General features: G+C 41.8%; 1 protein-coding gene across 1 annotated transcript in view; it reads right to left on the minus strand.

Moving 5' to 3' along the window:
- Positions 1-27,589, minus strand: part of LOC146009631 (cadherin-like protein 26) — a 151,774-nt gene extending 124,185 nt beyond the window's left edge. Inside the window, exons 1-2 of the mRNA XM_083150082.1 lie at positions 27,581-27,589; positions 27,200-27,331 (exon numbers count right to left, since the gene is read on the minus strand). Of these exons, the coding sequence (XP_083006208.1) occupies positions 27,200-27,331; positions 27,581-27,589 (141 nt within the window). The remainder of the gene's footprint in view (positions 1-27,199; positions 27,332-27,580) is intronic.
- Positions 27,590-27,892: the final 303 nt, after the last annotated feature.

Here is a 27,892-nt window from a genome sequence, read left to right on the forward strand (position 1 = left end):
CGAGGGGTGGCAGAACGCGTCCTCCGACATTTTCATTGCCCCACTATCCACGTCGGCGTGGAGTTGATTTTATATAGTGTGGCGAGTGCAGCAAGCCCCCGAGCCCGAAGCGTGGCGAGCCCCGCGAGGGGATGCGGAATACATGTAAAGTAATCCGTGGCCCCTTGTGGGGCTCAGTGCGCTCGCCGCGCTTCAGGCTCGGTGACTTGCTGCGCTCGCCACACTATATAAAGTCAGCTCCACGCCGACGTGGATAGTGGGGTAATGAAAGAGTCAGAGGACGCGAAGCAGAGTTTGTGTACACTGGCCACTCAGAAAATAAAGGTGTCACTATCTCAGTCACATTTAGAAAATGTTTGATTCCATAATATTCAGTATTGTGGACTTTTGGATATGGGTGACTAAACCCAGCCCCCCAGCACTGGCGTTGGTTACTATACCGATGAATCAATGAAGATGCCGGCCCCGGAATTCTGACTGCCGTGATGCTGAATGTAAGCATGCAGGGTAGGTTATGGTAATATGGCGGGGAAGGGGTGTTAGAATTAGACACTGGGCGCAGACTTAAGGCTGCCATACATCTACAGATCGATTGTCAGATTGGGCTGGTTTGAACAAAAACCTGGTAATGGATGACAGTTGACCACTTGCTTTGAAATGCTGGCAAACTACCAAAAACTGTCACTCATCCATTACCAGGTTTTTGTTCCAACCAGCCCAATCTGACATTCGATCTGTAGATGTATGGCCACCTTTAGGGTTTGGCTACAGGGGAAAGATAGGGTAAGGATGTGGGGAGGGAGGGTTAGGTTGTCGTGAGGGAGGGTGAGGCACTTTGAAAGGGGGTTAGAGTTAGGCTGGGGGTAGGTTTAGGCAGCAGAGTACAGGGGTTAGGCACTAGCAGGGAGGGTTAGGCTGTGGGAGAGCATGGTTAGGGTTGGACTGTAAGATGTAGGTTTAGGGGAGCAGGTTTAGGGGAGCAATTGGCCTTTCTGAGTAAAAAAATCTCTGGAGAGGGATCTGGAGGAACCCTCTAATTCTCTGAAACTTGGGCACGATGACCATCCATGCACAATTATTAATCATAAACCTGGAAATAATTTAACCCTTTGAGTGCCGAGGAAATATGTCAAAATAGGTGTGAAAATTGCCAAACATTTTTATTCATCATAATGACCTGTAAATGTTTTTACACAACATTTTTCATTTTAATTTATATAACAAATGTGAGCAACGTTGGCATTTTTAGCAGATATTTTGCACATCTCTCACAGAGATGTTGGCACTTAATTGCTGGGACAGCTCTACATTGTAACAGCTGTCCTGGGGGGTAAGTATACCTGCCTACTTCAGCAGCGATAAAAAGTGTGAAAGTACTCTTTGGGGTTGATCCTATTAGTCCCAAAGAGTGCGATGTCCCGTTCAGGTGCCATTTTAATGCCAAAAACGGCACCCGAATTAAGCCTAACACGCACCCTTAGCAGGGCCGAATTAGCTGAAATTGCTTGCACCCCTATGGAGGTGCGAGCACTTTTCAGTGAATTTGGCCCACTGTAAAGAGCACCCGGTGTTGTGATGATTTGCACACGCGAATCATCCGTAACCTTCAGGACTAATAGGATCGACCACTTTCTCTTCATGCAAAATGTTTAGGACCTTTACACCCTGCACAGAATTGTAAATAAGCCACTAACTGATCGCCCAATACTAATAATATTTTATTCAATTTAAACAGTTTTTAACCCATGTTTTCTTACCCTAACTCTCCTCCTATGTGACATCACAGCAAGAGGTTTGCTGATATCCTAATATGTTTTACAACCATTTTATTGGTCTTTCTTCTAGAACAGCTATAATGGGTTCTACTAATATAATTTAAGTATTACTTTGCTGCGTTATATTTCTTTTAATTAACCTAATAACTTGAAGGCCAGTGAAACAGTAGATTAAAATGAATAAAAGCAGTTACTAGTCTTTGAGTAAATTAAAGTGCTTTTGTTGTTGAAATTAAATTGCCTCAAAATGACAAGAAGGGTAACTTTTAAAGATTAACATGAAGATGTATAAATAGCAAATTACATCAGATACTTACTTAATAGACATACACCTGCCACCACTCATAATAATACCACTGACCTGTGATCATTTTATACAGTAACCATATTTTTCTGGAAAAATAGGTTCAGGAACTCCAGGTCTGGGGTTGGATCAATTAAATAAAAATAATAGAGATAAGGAGGGAGAGATATACGTATATATTGTATTTAGACACAAAGGCACTAACAGATGACTTTAAAATATAACTTATCTCATGAAAAGTACATTTTCAGTTCCTGATGGTGTTTAATTAGAGGTTCAGGAACTGAGTTCCTGCTGAAAAATAGCCCTGGAGGATAACAATACATTAATTGTATGGGTAAAATTCAAGAGCATAAAAGAACTGTGCTCCACTTAGCCAAATGTATTAATGTTGTGCAGTATAAGAACATGATATAGTCTGAGCAGGCTCAATGATGCTGCCATCCACTGTTGGCCCCTTCACTGTCGCAGGTGCGAGTGCATTGCACCAGCTGCACCAACACTAGTTCCGGTCGGAATCCCGGTGTTCAAAATCCCGACAACCAAATCCCGAAAAGGGGGGGGACGTGGATCGCCCCCCTTGCGGGCTCACTGCGCTCGCCACACAGCAGGCCCGGTGCCTCAATACGCTCGACACACTAATTTATTCTCCCTCTATGTGTGTCGTCGGAGGGAGAAAGTGTCGGGATTTCGGCGGTCGGGATTTCGGCGTCAGGATTTTGAACACCGGGATTCCGACCACCAAGATTTGAACTGCATCCCCCACCTATGACCCAGCAACACTCCCACACTACAGTAGCCACCACCCAGCAACACAGTACACAGCAGCAGCAGCCACCAGTACCCATCACCCCTCACTCAGCTAGCATATAGCACCAACACCCCCACCAAACTTAAGCTGAGCATACACTAGTACGTTTTGGACACTTTTCACCCGATTCTGACGGATTGGGCAGATAAATCAGTTGAAAAGTCGCTAAATCGCATCTGATCTGATCTAATCTGCCAGAAGTTGAAAGAAACCTTTGAATGCTTCAGAACTCCTGATTAATCAGTGAGTACGGTACGCACCAGAGATTGCTATCACTTCATTGGTATATATTCCCCATTCATCGCAGTGGTGAACCTATAAAAGAAACCGTTATACACCTGTAACACTTCACTGCAGAGTGAGTTGCGGTACAACTTCTTCCCCCTGGGTTAACTTCACCCCCATCATTTTATTATTATTTGTGTCACTGATACACATGTTATTTTGTTTATGTTTGTCACGAGAAAAATTGCATCACGGAATATACAAGTCAAGCGTCATCAGTTACATGGGTTAAATTTAAACTATCTACAGAGAGTTCGACATTTATTTCCTGGCGTTGCCCATCCTCGTTGTCAACTTCTGCCACCCAGAGGGCTGCAGTACTGAAGGAATGGGAATTTATAACATTAATAATGAAACACTACATAAAGACCCCATTTTATATTGGCAAACATCAAAGGCAGTACTCCGTGGGGCCATCATATCATGTTCCACCTACCAAAAACGTAAACCGACTTCAGACTATATATCCGCTCAAGAGAACCTAACTAAATCATTCCAGGAGTTTAAAAACCACCGTCCCCATTATCACGCACAGAGTATGCAAAAGATAAAATAATATTTGAAAAACTCTAAACTAGTAGCGCGATATACATTCCGTAAGGAATTCAAATTTCACAAATTCGGAAACAAGTCAAGTAGACTATTGTCAAACCTAATACAAGGCCAAAAGCCCACATCCACGATACACCCGTTGAAACGTCCTGATAGCACCCTCACCACCTCCAATGACCAAATCGCAGATGTATTAAATACATTTTATTCGCAGTTGTACTCCCTCCCTATTTCAGATAATACCCAAAGACTACAATTTTGGGAACAAATTACTCTACCCCAACTGAACAAAGAATCAAAACTATCTCTCATAGCCGATATCACACTCCAAGAAATGCCCTTAACCATATCCCAACTCCAGTCAGGGAAAGCCCCCGGCCCAGATGGTTTTGCCTCTGATTATTATAAACTCTTTCTTCCCCATATAGCTCAGTGGGCGTTATTTTGGTTCATTCTTTCTGACAAAATCCTTCTTAGATGGGCAAAACCATGTGCACTGCAGGGGGGCAGGTGTTACTTGTGCAGAGAGAATTAGATTTGGGTGGGGTTTTACTTCAAAGTGAGATCTATATTGCAGTGTAAAAATAAAACAAGTAAGTATTTACCCTGCACAGAAACAAAATAACTCACCCAAATCTAATTCTCTCTGCACATGTTACATCTGCCCCCCTGCAGTGCACATGGTTTTGTCCATCTAAGAAGGATTTTGTCAGAAAGAATGAACCAAAATAAGGCCCCATGTTTGGTGGCCATGTACAATTCTCTTCTTCACAGTGATCTCGTCCCAGACTTTTTTAATGCAGCAAATATTTGGGTGATTCCCAAACCAGGAAGAGGTCCCAAAGAACCTGCTTCTTATAGACCCAACTCCCTTTTAAATCTTGATTATAAGATTCTGACTAAAATTCTTTCCGATAGGCTTAAGGTTGTGGTCCCCTTGTTTGTCCACCCGGACCAAACTGGATTTGTGATGGGTCGCCACCCAGTCACGAATATCAGACGGGTCCTCTCCATGGTGTGGGAGTCCCAGGGTACCATGTCAGAGGCTACAGGAGCTATATTATCCTTGGATGCGGAGAAGGCCTTCGACATGGTACACTGGGATCATTTATTCTTCACCCTACAGAGATTTGGTTTCCCAGAGATGTTTACAGTATATCATGGTTAAAACCCCTATATCGATCATCGTCCTCCAGAATCATATGCAATGGCACCATCTCGGAACCCTTCCAGGTCCTGCGGGGCACGAGACAGGGCTGCCCCCTGTTGCCTTTATTATTCGCCCTAGCATTGGAACCCCTGGTAGTAGCACTTTGCTAATCCCCTCAATATAAAGGTATATCTCTGGGTGAAAATGATATGCGTCTATCTCTTTTTGCAGACGACATGCTACTATTCCTGTCTAGCCCCCAATATTCCATCCCCATAGCCATTGACATTATATGCCAGTTTGGAAGCTTCTCTGGTTATAAAATTTATTTATTTATTTTATTTATTAACAGTTTCTTATATAGCGCATACATATTCTGCAGCGCTTTACAGAGGATATTTGAACATTCACATCAGTCCCTGTCCCAGTAGAGCTTACAATCTATATTCCCTACCACATGTACATGCACAGACATTCTAGGGTTCATTTTGTTGGGAGTCAATTAGCCTACCAGAGCAGAGAAGGGAAAGGGGGGACATGATAGAAACTTTCAAATATATCAAGGGTTTTAACAAGGTACAGGTGGGAGACATTCTTCACAGGAAGAGGAGCAACAGAACACGAGGACATGCACTGAAACTAGAGGGAGGAAGATTCAGGGGAAATGTGAGGAAGAATTACTTCACGGAAAGAGTAGTAGATAAGTGGAATAGCCTACCATCAGAGGTGGTAGACGCAAATACAGTAGTACAATTTAAACATGCTTGGGATAAGCATATTGATATCCTTACAAAAAAATAAGGATCAAATATGGTTTGAGGTAACATGTTTAAAAAAGGGGCAGACTAGATGGGCCAAGTGGTTCCTATCTGCCGTCAAATTCTATGTTTCTATGTTACCAGTATATTTTTGGATTGTGGGAGGAAACCGGAGTACCCGGAGGAAACCCACGCAAGTACGGGCAGAATATACAAACTCCGCACAGTTAGAGCCATGGTAGGGATCGAACCCATGACCTCAGTGCTGTGAGGCAGTAATGCTAACCATTACACCATCCGTACTGCCCAAAATTAATATCAACAAGTCAGAATTACTAATGCTTTATGGCCTACCCCCCAATTCCCTAACAATCCGGATTTAAATACTATTCGCCCACAATCATCTCACATAAAATACTTAGGCATTTAAATACCCAATAAAATAGAAAACCTTTATAAAATAAACTTCACTCCGACTATATCGAAAATTAAGAGAACCATGGAGGGTTGGGAGGACCTACCCCTCTCTTTACTAGGCCGAACAGAGGTTATAAAAACTGTCCTATTCACCAAACTCACCTACATAATGCAATTGCTACTTATAAAAATCTCTAATACAGATGTGCTTATGCTCACAAAAAAATGCACCTCATTTATCTGAAGTTCCAAAAAATCTAGAATTTCTTTGCAAAAACTGCAACAACCTAAAACATTCGGAGGACTTGGCTTCCCAAATCTGATCTTATACACTAAAACCCTGCTAAATAGGTACGCTCTGGACTGGTTATTAGATACTGATCACTACTCTATCCCAGCTTTAGATAAGAAACTGTTCTTTCCCTACTCACCTAGGGGCAGATTTATTAAGCTTGGAGAAGAGATAAACTGGAGATAAAGCAGAGAAAAGGTAAAAGGAGATAAAGCACAGCCAATCAGCTGTGTTTGATAGACAGTTGGGAGTTGATTGGCTGGTGCATTATCTCCTTTTACCCTTTATCCGCTTTATCTCCAGTTTATCTATTCTCCAAGCTTAATAAATTTGCCCCCTAGTGCCCTACTCCATTCCCCCAAGAAGCCATTCCCACCAAAATTTACTCACACACAATCTTTAGGGACACCTATGAGGCATGGCATTCCCTCTGCAAAACACACAAAAAAGATCTATCTAACTCCCCCTGGCTACCCATCTGGGGAAACCCAATGTTTACCCCAGGAATACAATCTGCAGCCTTCAACCGCAAGTCCTTGGCCCTGAAGGTGGAAATAGGACTTTCTCGCAATTGCGGGAATATTTTGGGCTGCCTCACAGTGCTCTATTCTCAATTATGCAACTTTTGCATTACGCCAAATCCCTTCCAACCAACTCCTTCACACAATCCATACAAGACCCCCTTTATAAGATTATATCCAAGTTCCAAATCAAGAAATTTAAAACCAGATATATCTACTATAAATACCTTGCCCTGCTCACCCAAACAGTCTTGTCACAAACCACCCTATAATGGTCTAAGGACCTACCTGGAACTCTATCCCATGACACTTACCTAAAATAATTTTTATTGCAAGAGACACACATTAAAACAATTAATAGGGCGTACGGCTCCCAGGGACAGAGAAAACATTATGTGGATGAGGAGTCAGGATGTTGTAGAAAATGTCGGGGGGGGGGGGGGGGGGCTCGGCAACTCTGTTCCACAATCTGTGGACATGTGGATACATCAAGAAATTTTGGAATAAGATAATCTCCTTCAATAATACAAAGTTCCACATCTCAATCCCATCCCTCTACTTTTTGCGAATTTCGACTTATGGAACCTCTCGGGCCCACTGCTCGATATATCCCATTTCTGACAATCTTGGTAACAGTAGCGAAGAAGTTAATATTAAAACAGTGGTTATCTCCAAACCCTCCCTCCCTGACGAGCCTCCACTTGATGTTAAACAAACATATGCACTTTGATATATATGATATGTCTCTACCAACTTGTCACTTATCTTCTTTCTCAAGACGTTGGAAGGTATACGAAGACTTAAATCCACCGGACTTGACTTAATTCTCTCTCTGCACAATCAGCTTAACTGATCAGTCTTTAGCTTCCTGGTCCTGGCCTCTTTTTGTAATGTCATGATCATAGGCGTACGCAGCACATTTTATTAGGGGGTGCACCATCAAAGGGGTGGGTCTAGCACCACCTACTGGGCGTGTCTAACACGCCCATTCATGCGTGTCTACTAGCATCTCCTGCATGTTTCAGTTTTAATCTTCTCATTACTCTATGTAACAATGTATGAAAATAAAGACAAAAACATATATAGATGACACAGGTATGTAGTGATATGACAATGATCTAGTACAGTGGTGGCCAACCTGTGGCTCTTGAGCCTCATGCGGCTCTCCTCTTTGTAAAGTGCGGCTCCTGCTCCCACTGCTGACCGCCGCCCACCGTCTGTCCCCCCTGCTGCCGGTTCCCTGAATCCCTTCTCCTTCTGAGGGGAGGAGAGCGCGCATCGTGCATCTCTCCTACCCCTTACTGTGCATCCTTGTGACTGGGCCGTCCACCAATCAGAGCTCGTGGGCCAGCAGCCAATCAGGAGCCGGCCAGCGAGCTTCGATTGGTGGGCGGCCCAGTCACAGGAAAGTGAGGGTGAAGGAGAAGCGCGGTGTGCTGTGCTCTCCTCCCATCGGTGACATGACAGGAGGACTGCAGGGGGACACCAGACTGTCCTCTCCTCGCCTGGCAGCAGCAGCAACAATGGTGAGTGCTGCTGCTGGGAAATTTGCACTGTGGGGGCATAGCAGTTTGTGGCACTGTGGGGACATAGCAGTTTGTGGCACTGTGGGGGAATACCAGCTTTTTGGCACTGTGGGGGCATACCCGGCACCGTGTGGTGCATACCTGGCACCGTGGGGGGCATATGTGTATCTGGCACTATTGGAGGCATATTTGTATCACACCCACCCAAGTGGTCAAAATAGACTACAGCCTTTTTTTTGGCGCATGATGTCGGCTCTTTAGCTTGACTACCGATATTTTTCGTCTCTTTACCTCTGACCGGTTGGCCACCCCTGATCTAGTACAATTAACAATGGGTGCTCTTTTAATAGAATACAGTTCTAAAAACCAAATTTTTTTGGTAAAACTTATTGCTAGCAGCAGGGAGGCATTTATTAAGGTGTGCACAGCATTAGGGGGTGCCTGTGAACCCCTAAGACTCAATGTGAGCGCACCTATGGTCATGACCTCATTTGTGCAATGAGTCGCTCATTAATGCCCTGCTATAAAACTGCTCTTAGGTTACAGATGAGCCTCGCCTATTTACTTTGGTGAATCAGCATTGAAAAATTCCAGATCTTTGAGCTGATTACAGTATTCTTAAAAGTGCTGTAATATTGTTTCAAAGTAAAAAATTTAGCTTTCACTTCCTGCCAAGCTTTAAAATGATGAAACAGGAAGTGGTATCGAGGCAATAGTTTAGAGCACTATTTTTCCAAATTGAAAAACGGTTGTCAGCTCATGCAGTATGGGTGCCGGAGGACTGCCCGACAATCGGGATCCAGACAGTCAGTATACATACCTCCTAACATGACCCTCTCAAGGAGGGACACAATGCTCTTTCTTATCAATTACATTGTTCGGAACAGGTGATGGCAATCATACATTCAGAGGAAAGTCTAGAAACAGAGCATTTTGTCCCTCCTGGAGTGGGTCATGTTGGGAGGTATAAGTATACGATATTGGAATCCTGACTGCCAGTGCTCCGACAAGGGGGGATCCCGACTGACAGGGGATAATCTCCCTTGTGGGGGTCCACAACCCCATAAGGGAGAATAGATCCTGTGGCGTGCAAAGCGAGCCACCGAGCCCCAGCGTGGGGAGTGCAGCGAGCCCGCAAGGGGCTTCTTTGTGCTCCGTCCCACTGTTGGAGCACCAGCAGTCAGGATTCCCATGTCAGGATCCTGATTGTCGGCAGTCATACCACACCCCATGCAGTATACTGTGCTTACTTTAGGTCATATATACAACTTAAAAATATGCCCTAACTATAGGTGACATAAACATCTTAACCTTAATTTCAAAATCATCTTTATATTGCTTATGAATTTTGAAGAAATATGTAAAGTTTAGCATGAGATTTTTCCAGCAATGTTTCCGGGCATAAATTGTCTTCTTTCTGTATTATTTCAGGTTCACATATAAAGATATATAAATAAATCATGAATATTGACATCAATATTATTATTAAATATTCTTCGACTGAGGAAAAAATATCCTAGTAAGCTCTAGTCTAAATGCAAATGACATATTTGCAATGAGGAATGAACTGACTATGTGGACACCATGACAATGGCCGCAACATTTAAATGGTAACTGCAATTAAAACTAAAAAGAAAACCCTGAAATGGTTAAGAAAATGTATGTGTTCATTTGAAAACTATTGTCTGTTTGCGACCTTGAATAGATCTTGGAAAAAGCCCTGGGCTTTTTTCTGGGCCTCACATAACATGAACAAACAGAATTCTACGAAGAGCCTAAGGTAAAATATGAAATGTTCTCCTAGTTTCTGAGCGCGTCTTAGCAAGAAAACACCTTTGTAAGTAGCCAATGTCCGTCTCCAGTGGTTAATTCTGTGTCTATTTGCTGGAATAGTAACTATTTTTGTAGTCAGAAGGGCTTGAATTTCCTCAAAAAATATAGAACACGGAGCATATAAGCAGAACACAGTCTTTACTTTTTTTCTGTCACGTGGCTTATATGTCCGATGTTTTCTGTGTACAATTAGTAGTGTGAGAACTTTTTTTGTTTTGGAGCAGGTCAGCTTCCTGTGCGTACAGCCTACTTTTCTAATTCAAAATTTCACCAGCACAAAATCTCTTCATTAACCCCTTCAGTTTTTTACAGAGAGCGCTCCCTAAAAAAAAAAACACCACTGACTCCCCGGGTCCGGGCAGCGCCGCTGAACTGTCAATCAGCTGCTGTCCGGCTCGACGCCGCGGTCCTGCCCCCGGCAGACGGCTTGTCATAAGGGGGGGGGGGGGAGGGGAGGAGGAAGCGCGGTGGAGGGGAGGGAGCCGGCTCTAATTAGTGGCAATCCCGAGAATTTTCCGGGCTTGCCAGACTGGGCACTGAGGCACAGCCCGGGAAAATTCTCGGGATTGCCACTGAAGAGGTTAAATGTGGATCTGCCTTATAGACATTATATATATATATATATATATATATATATATATATATATACATATATATATATATATATATATATATATATATACATATATATATATATATATATATATATATATATATATATATATATATATATATGTTGAGCCTCCCACTCTCGAATCCAAAAATCAAATATCCAAAATCCAAACATTTTTGAACATGACTGCTATAGTCACATCCTATCCGCACGTCAATGTAAACAGACTTTGTTTCATGCACAAAATTTTATAAAACTATTGAACTGTATAAAATTACCTTCATACTATATGTACACTATATACACTTTTTACCTATAATCTGAAGTAATTTTATACAATATTTTTACAAATGCATTCTGTTTTTATGAAGATAAATCATTAGGATTTGCAAGTATACCAAAATACCAAAAATCCAAAATAATCTGGATCAGGGCTCCCATGGTGACATGCTTGCTGCTATAATGGGCTCTATTAATGTACTCCTTGCTGGTATTATGAGCTCTGCTAATGAACTAATGGATATATATATATATATATATATATATATATATATATATATATATATATATTATATAGCAGTCTTCTCATACCACTCAGCAAATACAATAAACGTCATGATGCATTGTGACATTTATTATATTCTCTAAGTGCTATGAGAGGACTACTAGCTGAGAGTTCTTTTTTATACTTTGAGTACATTGCACCCAAATGTAAGACAAGATGTAACTTGGGATATGTGATACTGATAGATAGATAGATAGATAGATAGATAGATAGATAGATAGATAGATAGATAGATAGATAAGATATACTGTATCTCTTTGCTACTTTCAAGTGTTTTATGAAGTACCAGAAATAATATTGTCTGGAATATTGGGGCAGATGTATTAAGCCTTAACAAGAGATAAATGCAAGTGTGATAAGGAGAGATAAACGTCCAGCCAATCAGCTCCTTACTGACTTTTTTCAAACACAGCCTGTAACATGACAGTTAGCATGTGATTGGCTGGACGTTTATCTCTCCTTATCACCCTTGGATTTATCTCTTGTAAAAGCTTAATACATCTGCCACTTCCCAGCTTGGAAAAACAGCGTACCATACGCGCAATTTCTAAGAATAAGATGAAATTGCAGCGAGGATAATGAGTACTGGTCTCAGTCACAGCTTATGTTCAACCGTTTCACTGAAAGAGGGTATAAGGCTGAATTTGTAGAGGAAGCAAGATTAAAAGCACTCTTACGTTAGAGGGAGGGACTGCTGATAAAAATGGCTAAACCACAAAAATAATTCAAAAGCAGACCTTTTGTGACACAATACAATTGTGAGAATTATCAAATTAAAAAGATACTGGAAAAACACTGGACTATCCTCTTACGGGACCCTATTTTAGGTCAACATCTACCCCCAAGGCCAAACCTTGTTTACCGCCGAGCCAAAAATCTGAAATCGATCTTGGCACCGAGCAGATTAAAACCAGAACTCCCATCCATCCCTAAAGGAACTCATTTCTTGAACAAAAAACCTGGGACCATGCCGTGCAACAAGTGTATTTGTTACCCCTTCTTGGAAAAGGCCCCATTCCACTACACTTTGGAAAATAGTAAAGAATATAAAATCACAGAAGCAGTCACCTGCAATTCAGACTACGTGGTGTAAAAGATCACCTGTAGTTGTAACTTGATTTACGTCGGGAAGACCATAAGACAGGCCAAAATAAGAATCCAGGAACACATGCGCAACATCAAAAATAAAAGTACACAGTCTACCCAGACACTTTCTGGATAAGCATAACTCTTTCGTAACTAAAGATAATTTTAAGTTCACCATCTTGGAACGTGTTCCTGTAAACCCAAGAGGGGGTAACAAGGGCCAAGAACTGATTAAACAGGAGAGCCTTTGGATTTACTCCCTGAACTCACTTGCCCCAAAGGGTTTAAATGAAGGAGTGGATAATGTGGCCTTTCTGTAGCTGTATTATCTTACTCCCATAGCTCTTTCCGCGCCTTATCACTTTTTTTTACACTACTATTTAATTCTAATATGTATATCCCCATTTTTTTTGTCCATAGTTATAAAGATTTCGATGTAAATGTGACAATGATTGATTATTAGGAGGCCGTTCATATGAGTACTAGTTACTGGCTCATTAATGTCTATGATCCACTCAAACCACATATTCAGGACACTATAGGAATACATCATTCTCACTAGAATCACATTTTTAGGATATGTAAATAATTTATACACACACACTGATTTATTTTTCAATAAATTCACTGATAATCTACAAATTGTAGATTTTACACATAATATCAAACACTAGCCTTATTTTTTCAGCAGATCTAAAGTAGTTCCGCTTTGTGGAACGCAAGATGCGTTCCAGGACCTGTCAGTATGTTCCTTATTACGGGATGACGTCATATCCGCCCCGATCGGTCACAGTATCTGACGGTCCAATTGATTTTTTTATGTGGGAAGCGAATAATGCCCCACATTCACTATAAAGCACTCCGGGATTGTCAACACTCACCACGATCTATGATTTGTTTTAACTCAGCCGCGAGTAGAAGCAGCGCACAGCGGAGGAGCGCATATGTGTTCCACCGCTCAAACAATAAGGTGCCCATTTGGAATGCAAGGCGGTATCACCCTGCATTCCACAAGCCTTATTAAGGTTTTTATTTGGTTTGAAGACACCCAGAATATCAAGACCTGGGCACCATTCAGCACGTCTTCGGGCTATTATATATTAGGAAACAGCCAATTATTATTAAAGCATTATAGTATATATAGGAGCGCATTTGCACTATCATTGAGTTAGCATAGACAGGAAGTGATGTCACTACTCTTCCCTATAAATAGACAAGTAGTGATGTCACTACTTGTCCCTATAAATAGCTATGGGTACCTTCAGGCAGTCCTTCAGTACTTGGATCTTTTTGAGTACACATCTGGTCACCCAATACTACAAATTGAGCTGACCTGGTCTTTGCAGGGGATGGCGGGAGAATCGCCAGCCACCATCCCCCGCCAGCCGCCATCTGATCTGCGAAAAGGGACGCGCGCGCACGAGATGTGCATGAGATGCGCACGAGATGCGCGTGAGTCCCCTTCCGACGGCGCTTCCCCCGGGTCCCCGCTGGCTTGCCGGCGGACACCCGGGGTCCCCACCGCCTCCCCGCTCCCCTCCCGCCGCCTCCCCAACCCTGTCCGTCTCCCTGAAACGGAGACGGACAGGGTTCCCGTCGCCCCGTCTCAGTCAGATGGAGCGCCTCGCCGCTGGTGGATCGCCAGCAGAGACAATCTGGCGATTCACCAGCAAGAGGGAGCCTGGCTCCATTATATGTAAGTACCCTTCTAGTAGTGTTCTTAGCCAATGTTACTCCATGTTTTTAATCATTGTCACATATAAGGCCATATGGTGTGTATTTACATGTATATTAAATGAGACTCCCTTTTGGCTTGTTTCTCAAGTTTTGCTGATCCACGGATCTTAGGGGTGATAGTGCCCTCATTGAAATTCTGAGAAACAGAGTGTTTGTGGGCAATCTTCGGTCCCATCTAAAGATCAAATAATTTGATGTTCGATGACATGTGAGTCCTTATACTATTCTTTATCCCACCTCTTTGATATTTATCAGGTGACGGTGGTGGTTTATTCCAATAGGAGGAGGTTTAATTAAGAGACTTGAGACTCCAATGATACTCAAGTAAATTATTTGATTGATGCATGTATAATGAAATCCTCTACCAGTTGCCTAATTGAGTGTTAAGGCCGTTCATTCATATACTGTGAGATAATAAATCTTACTGATCACTTGGAATGTATTCTGTTTTATATTGCTCTCCACTGTCCTCCTCTCCTTGTTCTTATTTTTTCATCAGTTGAAATTTGAGTTTTATTTACAGTGCAATTTTGCCCTTCAAAATTAATCAACATGTTTCAATGCCCCTGATGAAGTCACTTAGATGACGAAACGCGTTGGGCCAGCCACTTCACTAGATTGATCTGAATTCTTTGTGTAATCATATATAGTGTACATTATTATTTTATTATGTATGTTTCATAGCCATTTTAGGCCGTTTTATTAAACACTTGGACTTTAAATTGTGTACTTCATTATAGTGCACTCTGATTCTTTCTGTATTTCTTCTTGCTTTGGCCCTAGCTAACAGGGGTCTTCCAGAGGTGCTGCTATTCGGCACCAGGGCGCGGTTTCTGGTATCTTTTGCTTTTCCATATATATATATATATATATATATATATATATATATATATATATATATATATATATATATATATATATATACAAAGCACTTACCCCCCACACTCACCCTGACGAAGACTGGCTGAGTCCAGTTGAAACGGCCGTCGGGCCAAGTAGCTGTTCATTGTACTGCACAGCATGGAATAAAAACTTCTTTTTCTTCACCTACGTTTGAGTGCTGGTCTGGATCCTTCACTAAGAGTGTGGGGGGTAAGTGCTTTGTATTTAAAAACTTTATGGACCTTGCACCAACTTTATTTCTTGTGGAGTGCCGCCCTGCATAACTTCGTTATATATATATATACTGTATATATATATATACTGTATATAGGACAGGGGTAGACCGCACTCACTCTTAATCAAAGATAACTGTTGGGGTGTTCAAAAGAGGTTAACATGTGTGAGGGGGATTTGTACACTCTCCTTAGGAAAACAGTAAAGTCACTGGTTTGGTGTAAAAATCACAATGATAGTCTTTGTTCCAGCAAGTCATATTCCATCACGCCCCAACGTTTCGGTCCATAACCGGACCTTTATCAAGGAGCTTTTAGGATGGATCATCAGCGCATATCATAGCTTTCACCTCAGCTTTCAGCTCAGCCCTGGAGTGTTGCTGTTCCTGCTTCCTATATCTTTAAATATATATATATGTCTCTCAATTATGACCGGCACTCCGGTATTGAAACAAGTATACTGGTCCCGGTGCCTTCCTCAGGCTAGAAGAGCCCCTCCAACCTCTGCATACAAAAGAGAATCAGGCGGCACTCCGGACAACTTTCTGTGCAAACAGGTGCAGTCTTTATTCGCAACGTTTCGGGGATATCACACCCCTTTCTCAAGTGAACTTGTTGTTGTAAGGCTTGAGAATATACATAATCACCAATATGACAGTCTACAAGCCCGTTTCGGCTTATCCAGCCTTCATCCTGGACTGACCCACAATAAGTCAGTGCCCCAGTCTGGTTTATATAGCAGTTGCCAATCAGGTTAAACCAATCACCACTGTGCAGTTAATTGATTAGTTACACCAGTCCACGATATCTGTGATGCAAAGTGCCACCCTCCGGATCTCCAAATATGGAGTGTCCGGTCAATGCTCCAATCAGTAGCTCAGATGCATCACACACCTCCGAGCATGTCACAGATCCCGGCTTTTCATGACGTGTGCATGCGTCCAATGCGCCCTAATGACGCGATCACGCATGCGCACAGTGGTCTCCTAGTGCCGGGGCTTACATCTGAAGTGACGTCGTGCTACCGTCGTGCCCTGGTAACCCGCCGCCACTGACAAACGATACAGCAAGCACCGTTGTCAGGGCCGGGTCTCATCGGGGTTAGCGTAGCGCTTTAGCACCAACCAAAAATCCTCACAAGTAACTACAACATAGGGGCGTATATATATATATATATATAGAGAGAGAGAGAGAGCAGACCCCTGTTTCGCGCCACAAACTGCGTCCGGGCTGCCTGGCTTACAAGATCCCCTGTTGGATGGGGGAAGTAAAGGAAAGTATGGATAGCAATTGTAAGATGGAGCCCTTTTGTTGACCTTAGTAATTAGATCAACATATACTCTTATTCCACACAATACAGGTGGTTTATCCAGACTGATAAAAGGTTCAATGGTGTGTTATTAATATTTCAGAGAAGCAAACGAATGTTTGATCAGCCGTGCACGCTCGTGACCTTACGATTAGAAATGGGCTAGCGAATGAACTTGAGAAGAGTAGGCGTAATGTGGGCATATTGATGGGCGCAGCCACAAAACTGGGCAAAACTGGGTGGTAACTAGGGCGTATACTGGGGTGGTAGCTACATGTGCTGGGCGGTGGCTTCGCTCCACTGTGCGAGTGCTCAGACTGATCAAGATCAAAATCAATCGCTCTGTAAAAGTCAGTTTCGCGCCTCGCAGCCCAGCTGCTTCTCGGACCCAGATTCGCAGGGGCGCTCAACGTGCACAATTGATAAACAACATACACCTACATGCAATACACACCCATGCAGCAATACACACCCATGCAACCATTGACACTTCTCTGCATTCATATCTCTTATATATTTTATTGTTTTTACCAACAATTGCACCAGCATTCTTAACTGCTATTATGTGCCATTTCAAAATCTGCAACCTTAAAACACAAGGGTGCCTGTCATGTTGGGACAATAGTACACACAATTACACATGTCAACTGTGAGAGGTACTTAGGAAAGTGGCACATTCAGAACACAAGAAAGACACATGTAATAAGGGTTCATTTATAGTGTAATTGGGGAAGGAATTTAGTTAATGGAATCCAATAAACAGCATAATTTGAGATTAATTGGTTAATGGGTTGAAAATTACTTCCAAGGGAATTTGTGCTGTGGCATGTGAAACACCCGCAGAGTCTGTTCGCTCGGCACCCGCTGGATGTCCGAGCGGACAGCCTGGGATTCGTGTAAACACGTTAGCGTAGGTGCGTTAGCACGCCACTCCCCTTTGTGTTTAGATTCAAACAAATGGGTTCGCCGGTGTTATGGGCGTGCCTTCGCTGATCGTGTACATTTGTGGTCCGTTCCCTCGGCTACGTGCGAGTGTGTATCCGAACGAGTTAATAAGAATGAGAACCATGGTGACATGCTGCAGCTTCTATAGTATATATATATATATATATATATATATATATATATATATATATATATATATATATATATATATATATATATATATATATATATATATATATATATATATATATATATATAATACAGGGATGATCCGGCACTCCAAATCACAGAAAAATAGATGCCCTGGTGCCACCTCCAGGAGGCTTTGCAGCCACAGTATATCTGGTACTCCGACAAGCGGGGGGGGGGAGCGGCACTCCGCGGTCTTCAGTGATAATAATAGTAAATCACAGCAAGATGGCATCTTGCTGTGATTTACTATTATTATCACTGAAGACCGCGGAGTGCCGCTCCCCCCCCCCGCTTGTCGGAGTACCATATATATATATATATATATATATATATATATATATATATATATATATATATATATATATATATATATATATATATACTAGGTTATTCATCGCGCCCTACGGGCGCTATTCACACCGTCGTAAGGGGCTCTGCCCCCTTAATTTTTGAACGTTTGTATTGTGAGAAATATGGTTAGAATTGTATGAAAGATGGCCTGTATTGCAACCTGAGTTATAGGTGAAATGTGTTAAATAGAGAGCATATGATTTGGAAGGGGGTGTGCATTGTTTTGTTTAATTAAAAAGCGGTTACAGAGTAAGATGTACATTGATAGTGTGGATGGTACAGTGACATTTGTGGGTGTGGCGGGGGTGTGCGTGCGTGTTGTTTAGGTGTGTGTGCAATAGTATAGTAGGGTGTTTTTGAGTCAGCTGGGGGGAGAGGGGGTAAAGTTACCGCCTCACGTAGGGGGAGCAAGAGATATGGGGTGCTTCGCCAAGCTGCAGTGTGTCAACCTCCTATAAAATACAGAGAAAACAGGGGGGGTACACTGCGCTAAAAATGGGGGGGTAATAAACAAATGTGTGCCAATGGAATATAAAAGTAATATATTTATTTAAAAAACATATAGAAGAACAAGGGGTATGACATATGGATATAGATAAAAAAAATTCACCAGGTAAAATCAATGGAGGGGTAATAAAAATTGTCCAGTAGATACGGTACCGTATTTATGTAGCCACTGATAGGTAGGTCCGTTCCTATAATGTCTCCTTGTGGGTAGCTGGGTCATAAGGTAACCAAGTGTCCAGAGTCACCCGCGGTAGGAATAGATGTGGAGTGTTAATCTCCTATTAGAATAATGTCCTCTGTTCGGGTTTAATCCTGGATGGGTCCTTTGTTAGATTCCCAATAGATATCCGTGATGTTTTGGGATAATAGACAAGGAGACTGGTCCGGATCAAAGTAATGGTAAATGGCAAAGGTCCAAAACTAGATAAGAGCACCCTCTTAGTTCACCAACGCGTTTCGCCAAGAATTGGCTTTATCAAGGTGTGTCACGGGAAGGGGGGTCGCGGGGGGTCCGCGAATTGCAGGAGGGGGGGTTGAGGGGGATCGTGAATCGCGGGATGGGGGGGGTCAGGAATCACGGGAGGGGGGGGCGGCATGAATAGAGGGATGGGGGGTCACGGGGGTCCGCGAATCGCGGGAGGGGGGATGCGGGGGTGCCGTGAATTGCGGGAGGGGCAGCGAATCGCGGGAGGGGGGGTGCCGTTCACCTACACATGGTGGAAGGTGGGCGTGTACTGTAGCCCTGGCTGGGTGGGGGGAGGTGATGTCAAGGGGTGGTGGTGTGTATAACACTGGTCTTTTCCCTGGGGGGGTTTGTATAACGCTGGGCGGGAACGTTATACACACGGGGATGAGTGACAGATCTGGCTAAATATATAAGAGATGGAGTACCGTTGTCAGATGGCGCCCCTAGTGTTGATCTTTACACTAAGACCAATATAGCCTTAAATTGTTTGCATATCAAAAGAAGTCCATAAATTACAAAAGTTTATTTAAAAGTCTCTTATTTCAAACAATGGTAGCAGTTTTTCCAGATTGTGATGAAGTTCATTGAATAATTTCAGAAACTTGGAAACATAGCAAAATGAGAAAACTCAAAACGTTTAGTCCCTTCCTGGGTCTTCATCTGGGGTTTACGAATAACACTTTTCATAAGCAGGTATTCGTAACGAGCTGGTTATTGGGTCCTTGTATGGTTGAAGTGCCTGAGGCATGGAGTGGAGTTCTAATTGATTCTCCTCAGGAAAAATGTGAGAAATATCGCTATTCTTCTTCTTCTATACTATAGAATAGACCAACTTGATGTGAAAATAATCTCTTTATGGGCAGTATCACTTGTAATCTTTCATTTGGATGGTAAATTAGTAAATGAGACCTCTCAATCTTCATAAATTGCTATACCTTTGGTAGGTTAAAAATAGTAATGACTGCTTCGTGTGGACCTGGTGTGCGGTCTAATGCAGACCCAGGGAATGTTCCTGTTGAATTTTGCTGTCTTAATTGAAATACAGAATCGTTAAATTCGATACAGAGTCCGAAATTTGTTCAGAAGGCGTTCTCACCTTCCAGACAAGTGTTCAGGGCAACAGCTCTGCATGAATGAGGCCTCATTCATTTTGAGCTGTGGCTATAAAATTGGGATTAGTCAATCCCATGAACAAGAAAAACAAAATACATAGGTATAGCGGCCTTCTCAAATTACATAGTTACATAGTTACATAGTAGGTAAGGCTGAAAAAAGACTTGCGTCCATCTAGTTCAACCTGGTATAGATATCCATTGCTGATTTGGTAGGTTCTGGTATTTTACAGACAAATTATATTTCTTATTTGTACCCATGGATGTTTTTCTCCAGTAAATGTTTGTCCAACTTTGCCTTGAACGCATTTAATGAGCCAGCCGTTACCACCTCTCTGGGAAGAGAGTTCCAGAGTTTGACTGTTCTGACCGTAAAGAAATTCTTTCTACTAGCTGAATGAAATCTTTTTTTCTTCTAATCTATACTCATGCCCTCGCGTCCTAGATTCCTTTCTAGTAGAAAATAGGGTGTGTGACAGTTCCTTATATTGGCCCTTGATATACTTGTACATGTTGAGCATGTCCCCCCTTAAACGTCTCTTTTCTAATGTAAATAGTCCCAAATTGCTTAATCTCTCCCCGTAGCTTAAATTCTCCATTCCCCTAATAAGCTTTGTTGCTCGCCTTTGGACTTTTTCTAATTCTATGATGTCCTTTTTATAGTGTGGGGCCCAGAACTGTACTCCGTACTCTAGGTGAGGTCTCACCAATGCTTTATATAGTGGCATAATTACCCTTGAGTCCCTAGTTTCCATTCCCCTCTTAATACATGCCAGAATTTTGTTGGCCTTCTTTGTAGCTACATTACAATGGGCACTACATCCTAGATTGCTGTCTATTTGGACTCCTAGATCCTTTTCAAGTATGGAATTACCCAGTTCCTCTCCGCTAAGGTTGTAACTTGCACACTGGTTGTGTCTCCCAAGGTGCATAACCTTACACTTATCTACATTGAACCTCATCTTCCATTTTTTTGCCCACTCATCTAGAATTGCAAGATCATTTTGAAGCATGGTGACATCTTCTGGTGATTTGATGACTTTGCTAAGTTTTGTATCGTCCGCAAAGATGGATACATTGCTGAGTAACCCTATCCCAATATCGTTAATAAAAATGTTAAACAAAATGGGCCCCAAAACCGAACCCTGGGGCACTCCACTTAGTACCGGTATCATATCTGATACAACCACTCTTTGTTCTCTATTACATAGCCAATTCCCTACCCATCTGCAGATATTTTCACCCAATCCTAGGTTCTCCATTTTATTAATCAATCTCTTGTGTGGGACAGTATCAAATGCTTTAGCGAAATCTAGGAAAATCACATCTACAGCATTTCCATTATCAAGGTTTTTGCTAACCTCTTCATAGAACCCTAGTAGATTAGTTTGGCATGAACGATTTTTCACGAACCCATGTTGGTTAGTACTGAGTAGACGGTGATGATCTAAATATTCCTGGATACCATCCCTTAAAAATCCTTCAAATAGTTTACCCACAATTGATGTTAAACTAACGGGTCTGTAATTAGCTGGATCTTCCTTTTTTCCTTTTTTGAATATTGGCACTACCTCTGCTATTCTCCAATCTTTTGGTACTATACCTGACGATAGTGACTTGCTAAAGATATAATGTAGGGGGGTAGCTAGTTCATCCCTTAATTCCATTAATACCCTCGGATGAATCCCATCTGGCCCTGGTGACTTATTTGTTTTGAGTTTGCTTAGCCTCAGTATTATTTCTTTTGGCGTGAAATCCACAATGAGATCTGGCTTATTTTTCCCGTTTGTGGTAAATGTTCGTTCCACAGTCTGCTCTCCCTTAGTAAATACTGATGAGAAGAACTCATTTAACAGTTTTGCTTTTCCCTTGTCCTCAGTAACACTTTTTCCACTAGTATCAGTTAGTGGGCCTATGTTTTCCTTAATTAAACGTTTACTATTTATGTATTTAAAAAACTTCTTTGGGTTGGTTTTGCTTTCAGTGGCTATGCACTCTTCATATAATATTTTAGCTGCTTTGATTACCCCTTTACAAGTTTTGTTTGATTCTTTGTATTTTGCGAACGCCTCCTCATTCAAGTTATTTTTATAGAATTTAAAGGCTCTGGTTTTATTGTTGATAGCTGACCTTACTTCTTTGTCCAACCATGGTGGCTTTTTTTTGTTGAATTTACCTTTAGTTACTTTAGGAATGTATTCAATAGTTAGTGAATCAAGCACCTTTTTTAGAGTATCCCACATTTCCTCTGCATTTTTTCCCTCCATAACCGTTTCCCACCCAATTCCTGTTAGGGCTTCCCTGAATAATTCAAAGTTCGCTTTTCTGAAGTTTAGTATTTTTGCAGATCCTTTTTGATGTAATTTACTGAAGTTGATTTCCAGTGAAACCATATTGTGATCACTATTCCCTAATTATTCAATTACTTTTGTGTTTGAAACTAAGTCTGTGTTATTTGTTAATACTAAGTCCAAGAGCGCCTCATCACGAGTTGGAGTTTCTACCGTTTGTGTAATAAACTGGTCTTTAAGTAAGCTTAAGAACCCATTGCTTCTTGCTGATTTACCTGTTTCGTTTTCCCAATCAATGTCGGGTAAATTAAAATCCCCCATAATTAATACCTGACCCTGATTTGATGCTTGTTTGATTTGGTTTAAAAGAAGAGACTCTTCCCTTTCATTTATATTTGGTGGTCTATAGCATACCCCTATTATAAATTTGTTTTTTGGTTTCTTATTATTGTCGGTTATCTCTGCCCACACTGTCTCCGAGTTGTCGTCTTCCAGGTCTGTGCTCATATTTTTCTCACATGATGTTAAGTTATTATTTACATATAGGCACACACCCCCGCCCCTTCTATTTTCCCTGTCTTTCCTGTAGAGTGTATATCCCTCCATGTTTAATTGGGTTAGAGTATTATGTGGTGTACCTCAGGTTTCGGTTCTGGAGCCTCTTCTCTTTAACATATTTATTAATGACCTTGAAGAGGGTTTATTAACCCTTTGAGTGCCAACATCGCTGTGAGAGATATGTAAAATATTGGCTAGAAATGCCAGCATCGCTCACATTTGTTATATAAATTTAAATAAAAATGTTGCGTAAAAAAAAGATTTTATTTTCTATATAAGGTAAACATTACATTATGATGAATAAAAAATTTTGCTTGCCAATTTTCACACCAATTTTGGCAAATTCACTTGGCACTCAAAGGGTTAAGCATAGTGTCCACAAAATCAGACTAGGATCTTGCCACCCTGCAGAGAGATCTAAATAAACTTTAAGATTGGGCAGCAAAATGGAAAATGAGGTTCAACATAGAGAAATGTAAGGTCATGCTTTTTGAGAATAGAAACCAGTGGGCAACTTAGGGGAATCATTAATGGAGAATGACTTGGGGGTGTACATTGACAATAAACTTAGCAGCAAGGAGCAGCAGTCAAGGCCAGCAAGATTTCAACTTGCATACAAAGAGACATGGAAGCTAGAGACGACACCATAATATTGCCACTATATAAAGCATTGGTGCGGCCTTACCTAGAATTCAGCGTGAAATACTGTGCACCGCTTCATATAAAATATATTTTGGAACTGGAGAGGACTTAGAAAAGGGCAACTAAATTGATTAAGAGTTTTTAAGTCAATGAGCTAGGAAGAGAGGTTTAGGTATGTTTATGCAACTAATACCCCCTTCACACCAAAATAAATTCCGGGGTTTGGCCTGAGAACAACCCGCATCTAACGCTAGTGTAAAAGGTTCCCGGGACCAATGTCTCAAGATTTCAAGGTTGCTCCCGGGACTAGCTCGGGATACAGGCCGGTGTGAAAGGTACCTCACTCGGCTTCCCAGTCCTGGATGTGAATCTGCTGTTGCTGCTGCCATGCTCATGCTGCTGAGGCGTCCCCCGTCAGGCCCTCCTGATCCCTGCCTCCCCGCTTGCCCTTATGGTCCTGTGACTTGTTGCTGCTGTGCCCCCCTAACCCACCACTGCTGCCCATCGCTGGAGGGACCTGGGGACACGGAGCTGCCGGGTGAGCCCCACCCCTGCCACTCACCCCTGCCCATCGCTAGAGGGACCTGGGGACACGGAGCTGCCGAGTGCCCCTCACACCAGAAAATGCAGGGACAAGGCTGGTGTGAAAGGGGCCAACCTGGGAATGTCCCTGCTTGATCCAAAGATTGTATTCCTGGGTAAGTCCCTGCATTTTCTGGTATGAAAGGGGTATAAGAGGGGACAAGATTAACATATACATATACATCAGGGGTCAATACAGTGAATGGTCAGGTGATCTGTTTACTATAAGGACTGGGCACAAGACACAAGGGCACCCGCTAAGGTTAGAGGAGAGGAGATTGTATACCCGGTGAAGAAAAGGATTCTTTATAGTTAGGGTCATTACATTATGGAACATTCTGCCGGAAAAGGTTGTGATGGCAGACTTTTTAAAAAAAAAAATATTATCCAGGGATACAACCATAAATTATAATATATAAAAGTGGACCAGTATTGACCATAACAGTCATTGGGTCATCCAAATGATCAATAAAGATAGGAAGATATTTCAGCAGGGATCCTCGCTAAAATGTATTCTGAAACCTTTAAATAGGTTGAACTGGATGGACTAATGTCTTTTTTCAACCTTAGCAACTATGTAACTATGTACAGTAACAAATACTAAAAACTTACGAGAATATCTGAATGATGCCTGGAAAGTTATAACTAGAGACAGGATTATATGCAACGTAAAAAGCTTGAAATATGCATGTAAATATGCTTGAAAAATACTTAAAAAATGCATGAAAAGTGTTACTATGCTCCATTTATTAATAAAAAAAGTAATTTGTAACTTATTTATTTAAAAATCAACATACAATTAGTAAGCAGTAGAATAAAATAGTGATAATTAACTATCATTTAACATTTTGTTGCTCTTGAAAACATAAACAATCAGGTACTGTTCCAAATGTTCGGTAGTAAGATTGTGTCTTCTTCGATCACTCAAAATATTTTATATTTTTAAACAGAAATAACTGTTGCCTTTGTGCTGCTGCTCTGGTGCTTCATTTAGCCAGCCAGCCTTTGGCCTATCTTGGTGAAGAATATTGGGGCAGATGCATTAACATCCAGTTTAAGGGCCTCCATACATTACGCCGACCTAATCATACTGAACGCTCCCCGGGGGACTGCTTTCAAATTTTGCATGTGATAAATCGCTGCAGGGGGAGCCAGGAGCTGAGCGGGGCGATGGGGCTGCAACAGAGAGCCGGGCAGGGGAGCGGGCAATGGGAACCCGAACGCCAATTGGAGTGGAGCGGAGCGGGGGGGGGGTTGCAGGTAGAGAGCCGGCCAAGGGAGGCAGTGGGTGCACTGGGCCAGGCAGTGAATGCCGCAAGAGAAACAGAGAATCGGGAGCTTATGGGAAGTTGTGCAGCAGCAGACGCACATAGAAAACAACACATAGAAATGAACGAACAGTCAGTGATTGGCTGTGAACTCTCTGACTGAGAGCGCTCTCAGCCAATCACTGACTGTCCATTCATTTCTATGTGTTTCTTTTCTATGTGCGGCCGCTGATGCCCAGCTCCCCATTTTCTGTTCTCTTTGCGGCATTCACCGTCCGGCCCAGTGCGCCCACTGCCTCCCCTGCCTGGCTCTCTACTTGCAGCCCCCCCCCCCTTCCCCCCCGCTCAGCGCTCGGGACCCATCGCCGCCTCCCCTGCCCCTCCGCACCCCTTCCAGCTTCCCATATGCTGCGTCCCCTACCCACCTGCAGGCTGCACATAAGATTTACCAAATCTTATGGGATGTCTGCACATGCTTGTGGCAATTTCACAGCCCAATACATCCGAATCGGGTGAAATTGGACCCAGATCGCATAATGTATGGGTGGCCTTAAGTGTTAAAAATAATGTGTCCCGCTTATCCTGCATAACATGGAGAAGCAGGCGCCCGTCACTGCGTCATTTAAAAAAAAAAAAACATCTCTCCCCCCGGTCGGCTTTCTGGGCATGCGCAAGAGCTTGCTATTAACGCAATAATTATTGTATTTAAAAAAAATTTATACTATTTAAAAATAAAAGAAATATGAAATCGAGCTGCAACATTGAGTGAGCATATAATAACTTTTCTTGTATGAGCATGTTCTCACCCTTGAACTCAAGTTATAATGAATTTTGATAAAAAATTTCAAAACATTTCCAACATGATTAATATAAGATACAAATGGTGATAAGCTAAATAATAATTTAATATAATAGAATGGAAAAGTTTAAATGACTGAACGAGGTCAATTTTCATGTGACATTTTTATAGTTTACATTACATGAATTTTGTAAGTGAGCCCTGTGATAACCAATAATAGGGGGGAAAAAAAAAAAAAAATATATATATATATATATATATATATATATATACGGGTATCTGATTCCATCTGTAAACTAAAGAATGTACTTCCATGACAAGATTTGAAGAAATTGTATGTGTTTTTAAGGAAAATCACGTTATAATAAATTTTATGTGTATAAAACTACATGTATGGTTCTTTTAGAATAAGGAAAGACAAGGAATCACTATTAAATAAGTTCTAGGGCGCCTAAACACTATTGTGGTTGTATATATATATATATATATATATATATATATATATATATATATATATATATATATATATATATATATATATATATATATATATATATGTATAATTAACCAAAATATACATTTATTAATGCCAGGTCAGTGATTGGTGCTCCAGAGAGGTCTTGAAACGTAGGCTACTACTGCAATGCAATAAACAGCATATCTTCTTCACCTAATGCCGTTGGAGTGCCGCCTACCTTATTTATACCTGGTTCCAGTGACTATTCATTTAAGGAGGGCACCGCGGGACATCAAGAGAATTAGCAGGAGTGCCGAACTACCCCCGGTAGTATTTTGGCTTGGAGGGGATTCCCCCTGCAAGAGTTAAGGCACCTGCACCTTTGCCATTTGTGACGATTTTAATGGATTGTACAGATTGTCATCAGACAGTGTAATTTCTTCACCAGCTATATTCAAGCACTTTACCTTGCACTTGCACTTTTGCACTTGCACCTGGGCACTTGCACTTTTCTTCAAGAATAGAATCAGCATTACAAAAAGACATTTCATTTGTGGAGATACAGAAGCACCTTAACCACACTTTCTCTTTTACTCCAGAACATGTTGATGCTATCTTGTTTAAAGAGGACCAGAGCCCCATGCTATCCCCTAAAGTCAGCTGAAGACCTGTATAACGTTCTTTTGAAATTACAAAAAAGGAAGTTGATTTCCAGTTGCATGGATCAACCCTTTCAGACTACTATAGAGCACAAAGAATACCTTCCGCATCAGTAATATCCCAACCATCGGGAGGAATAACCCCCAATTCTGCCTCAAATGGATCTCCATTTTAAATAAATGCAGCCAGGACCTGATGGTTCTGGTTATCAATGAATCCAGACAGATCCTTGAGACCACGAGAAACAAAATAGCGGAAGCCCGCACTGAGCAAACACAATTGCCACTTGATAAAAAATCCCAAGCATTATGGGAAAAACTTGAACAACAAGTGGACCAACATAAGAAGGAAATAGAAAAATTTAAGAAAAAGAAATGGGACACAGTGCAAGCTGACTATGAGGATGGCCGGGT

This window comes from Crinia signifera, chromosome 6 (genome assembly GCF_055691185.1).
Source record: "Crinia signifera chromosome 6, ASM5569118v1, whole genome shotgun sequence".
Taxonomy (NCBI): domain Eukaryota; kingdom Metazoa; phylum Chordata; class Amphibia; order Anura; family Myobatrachidae; genus Crinia; species Crinia signifera.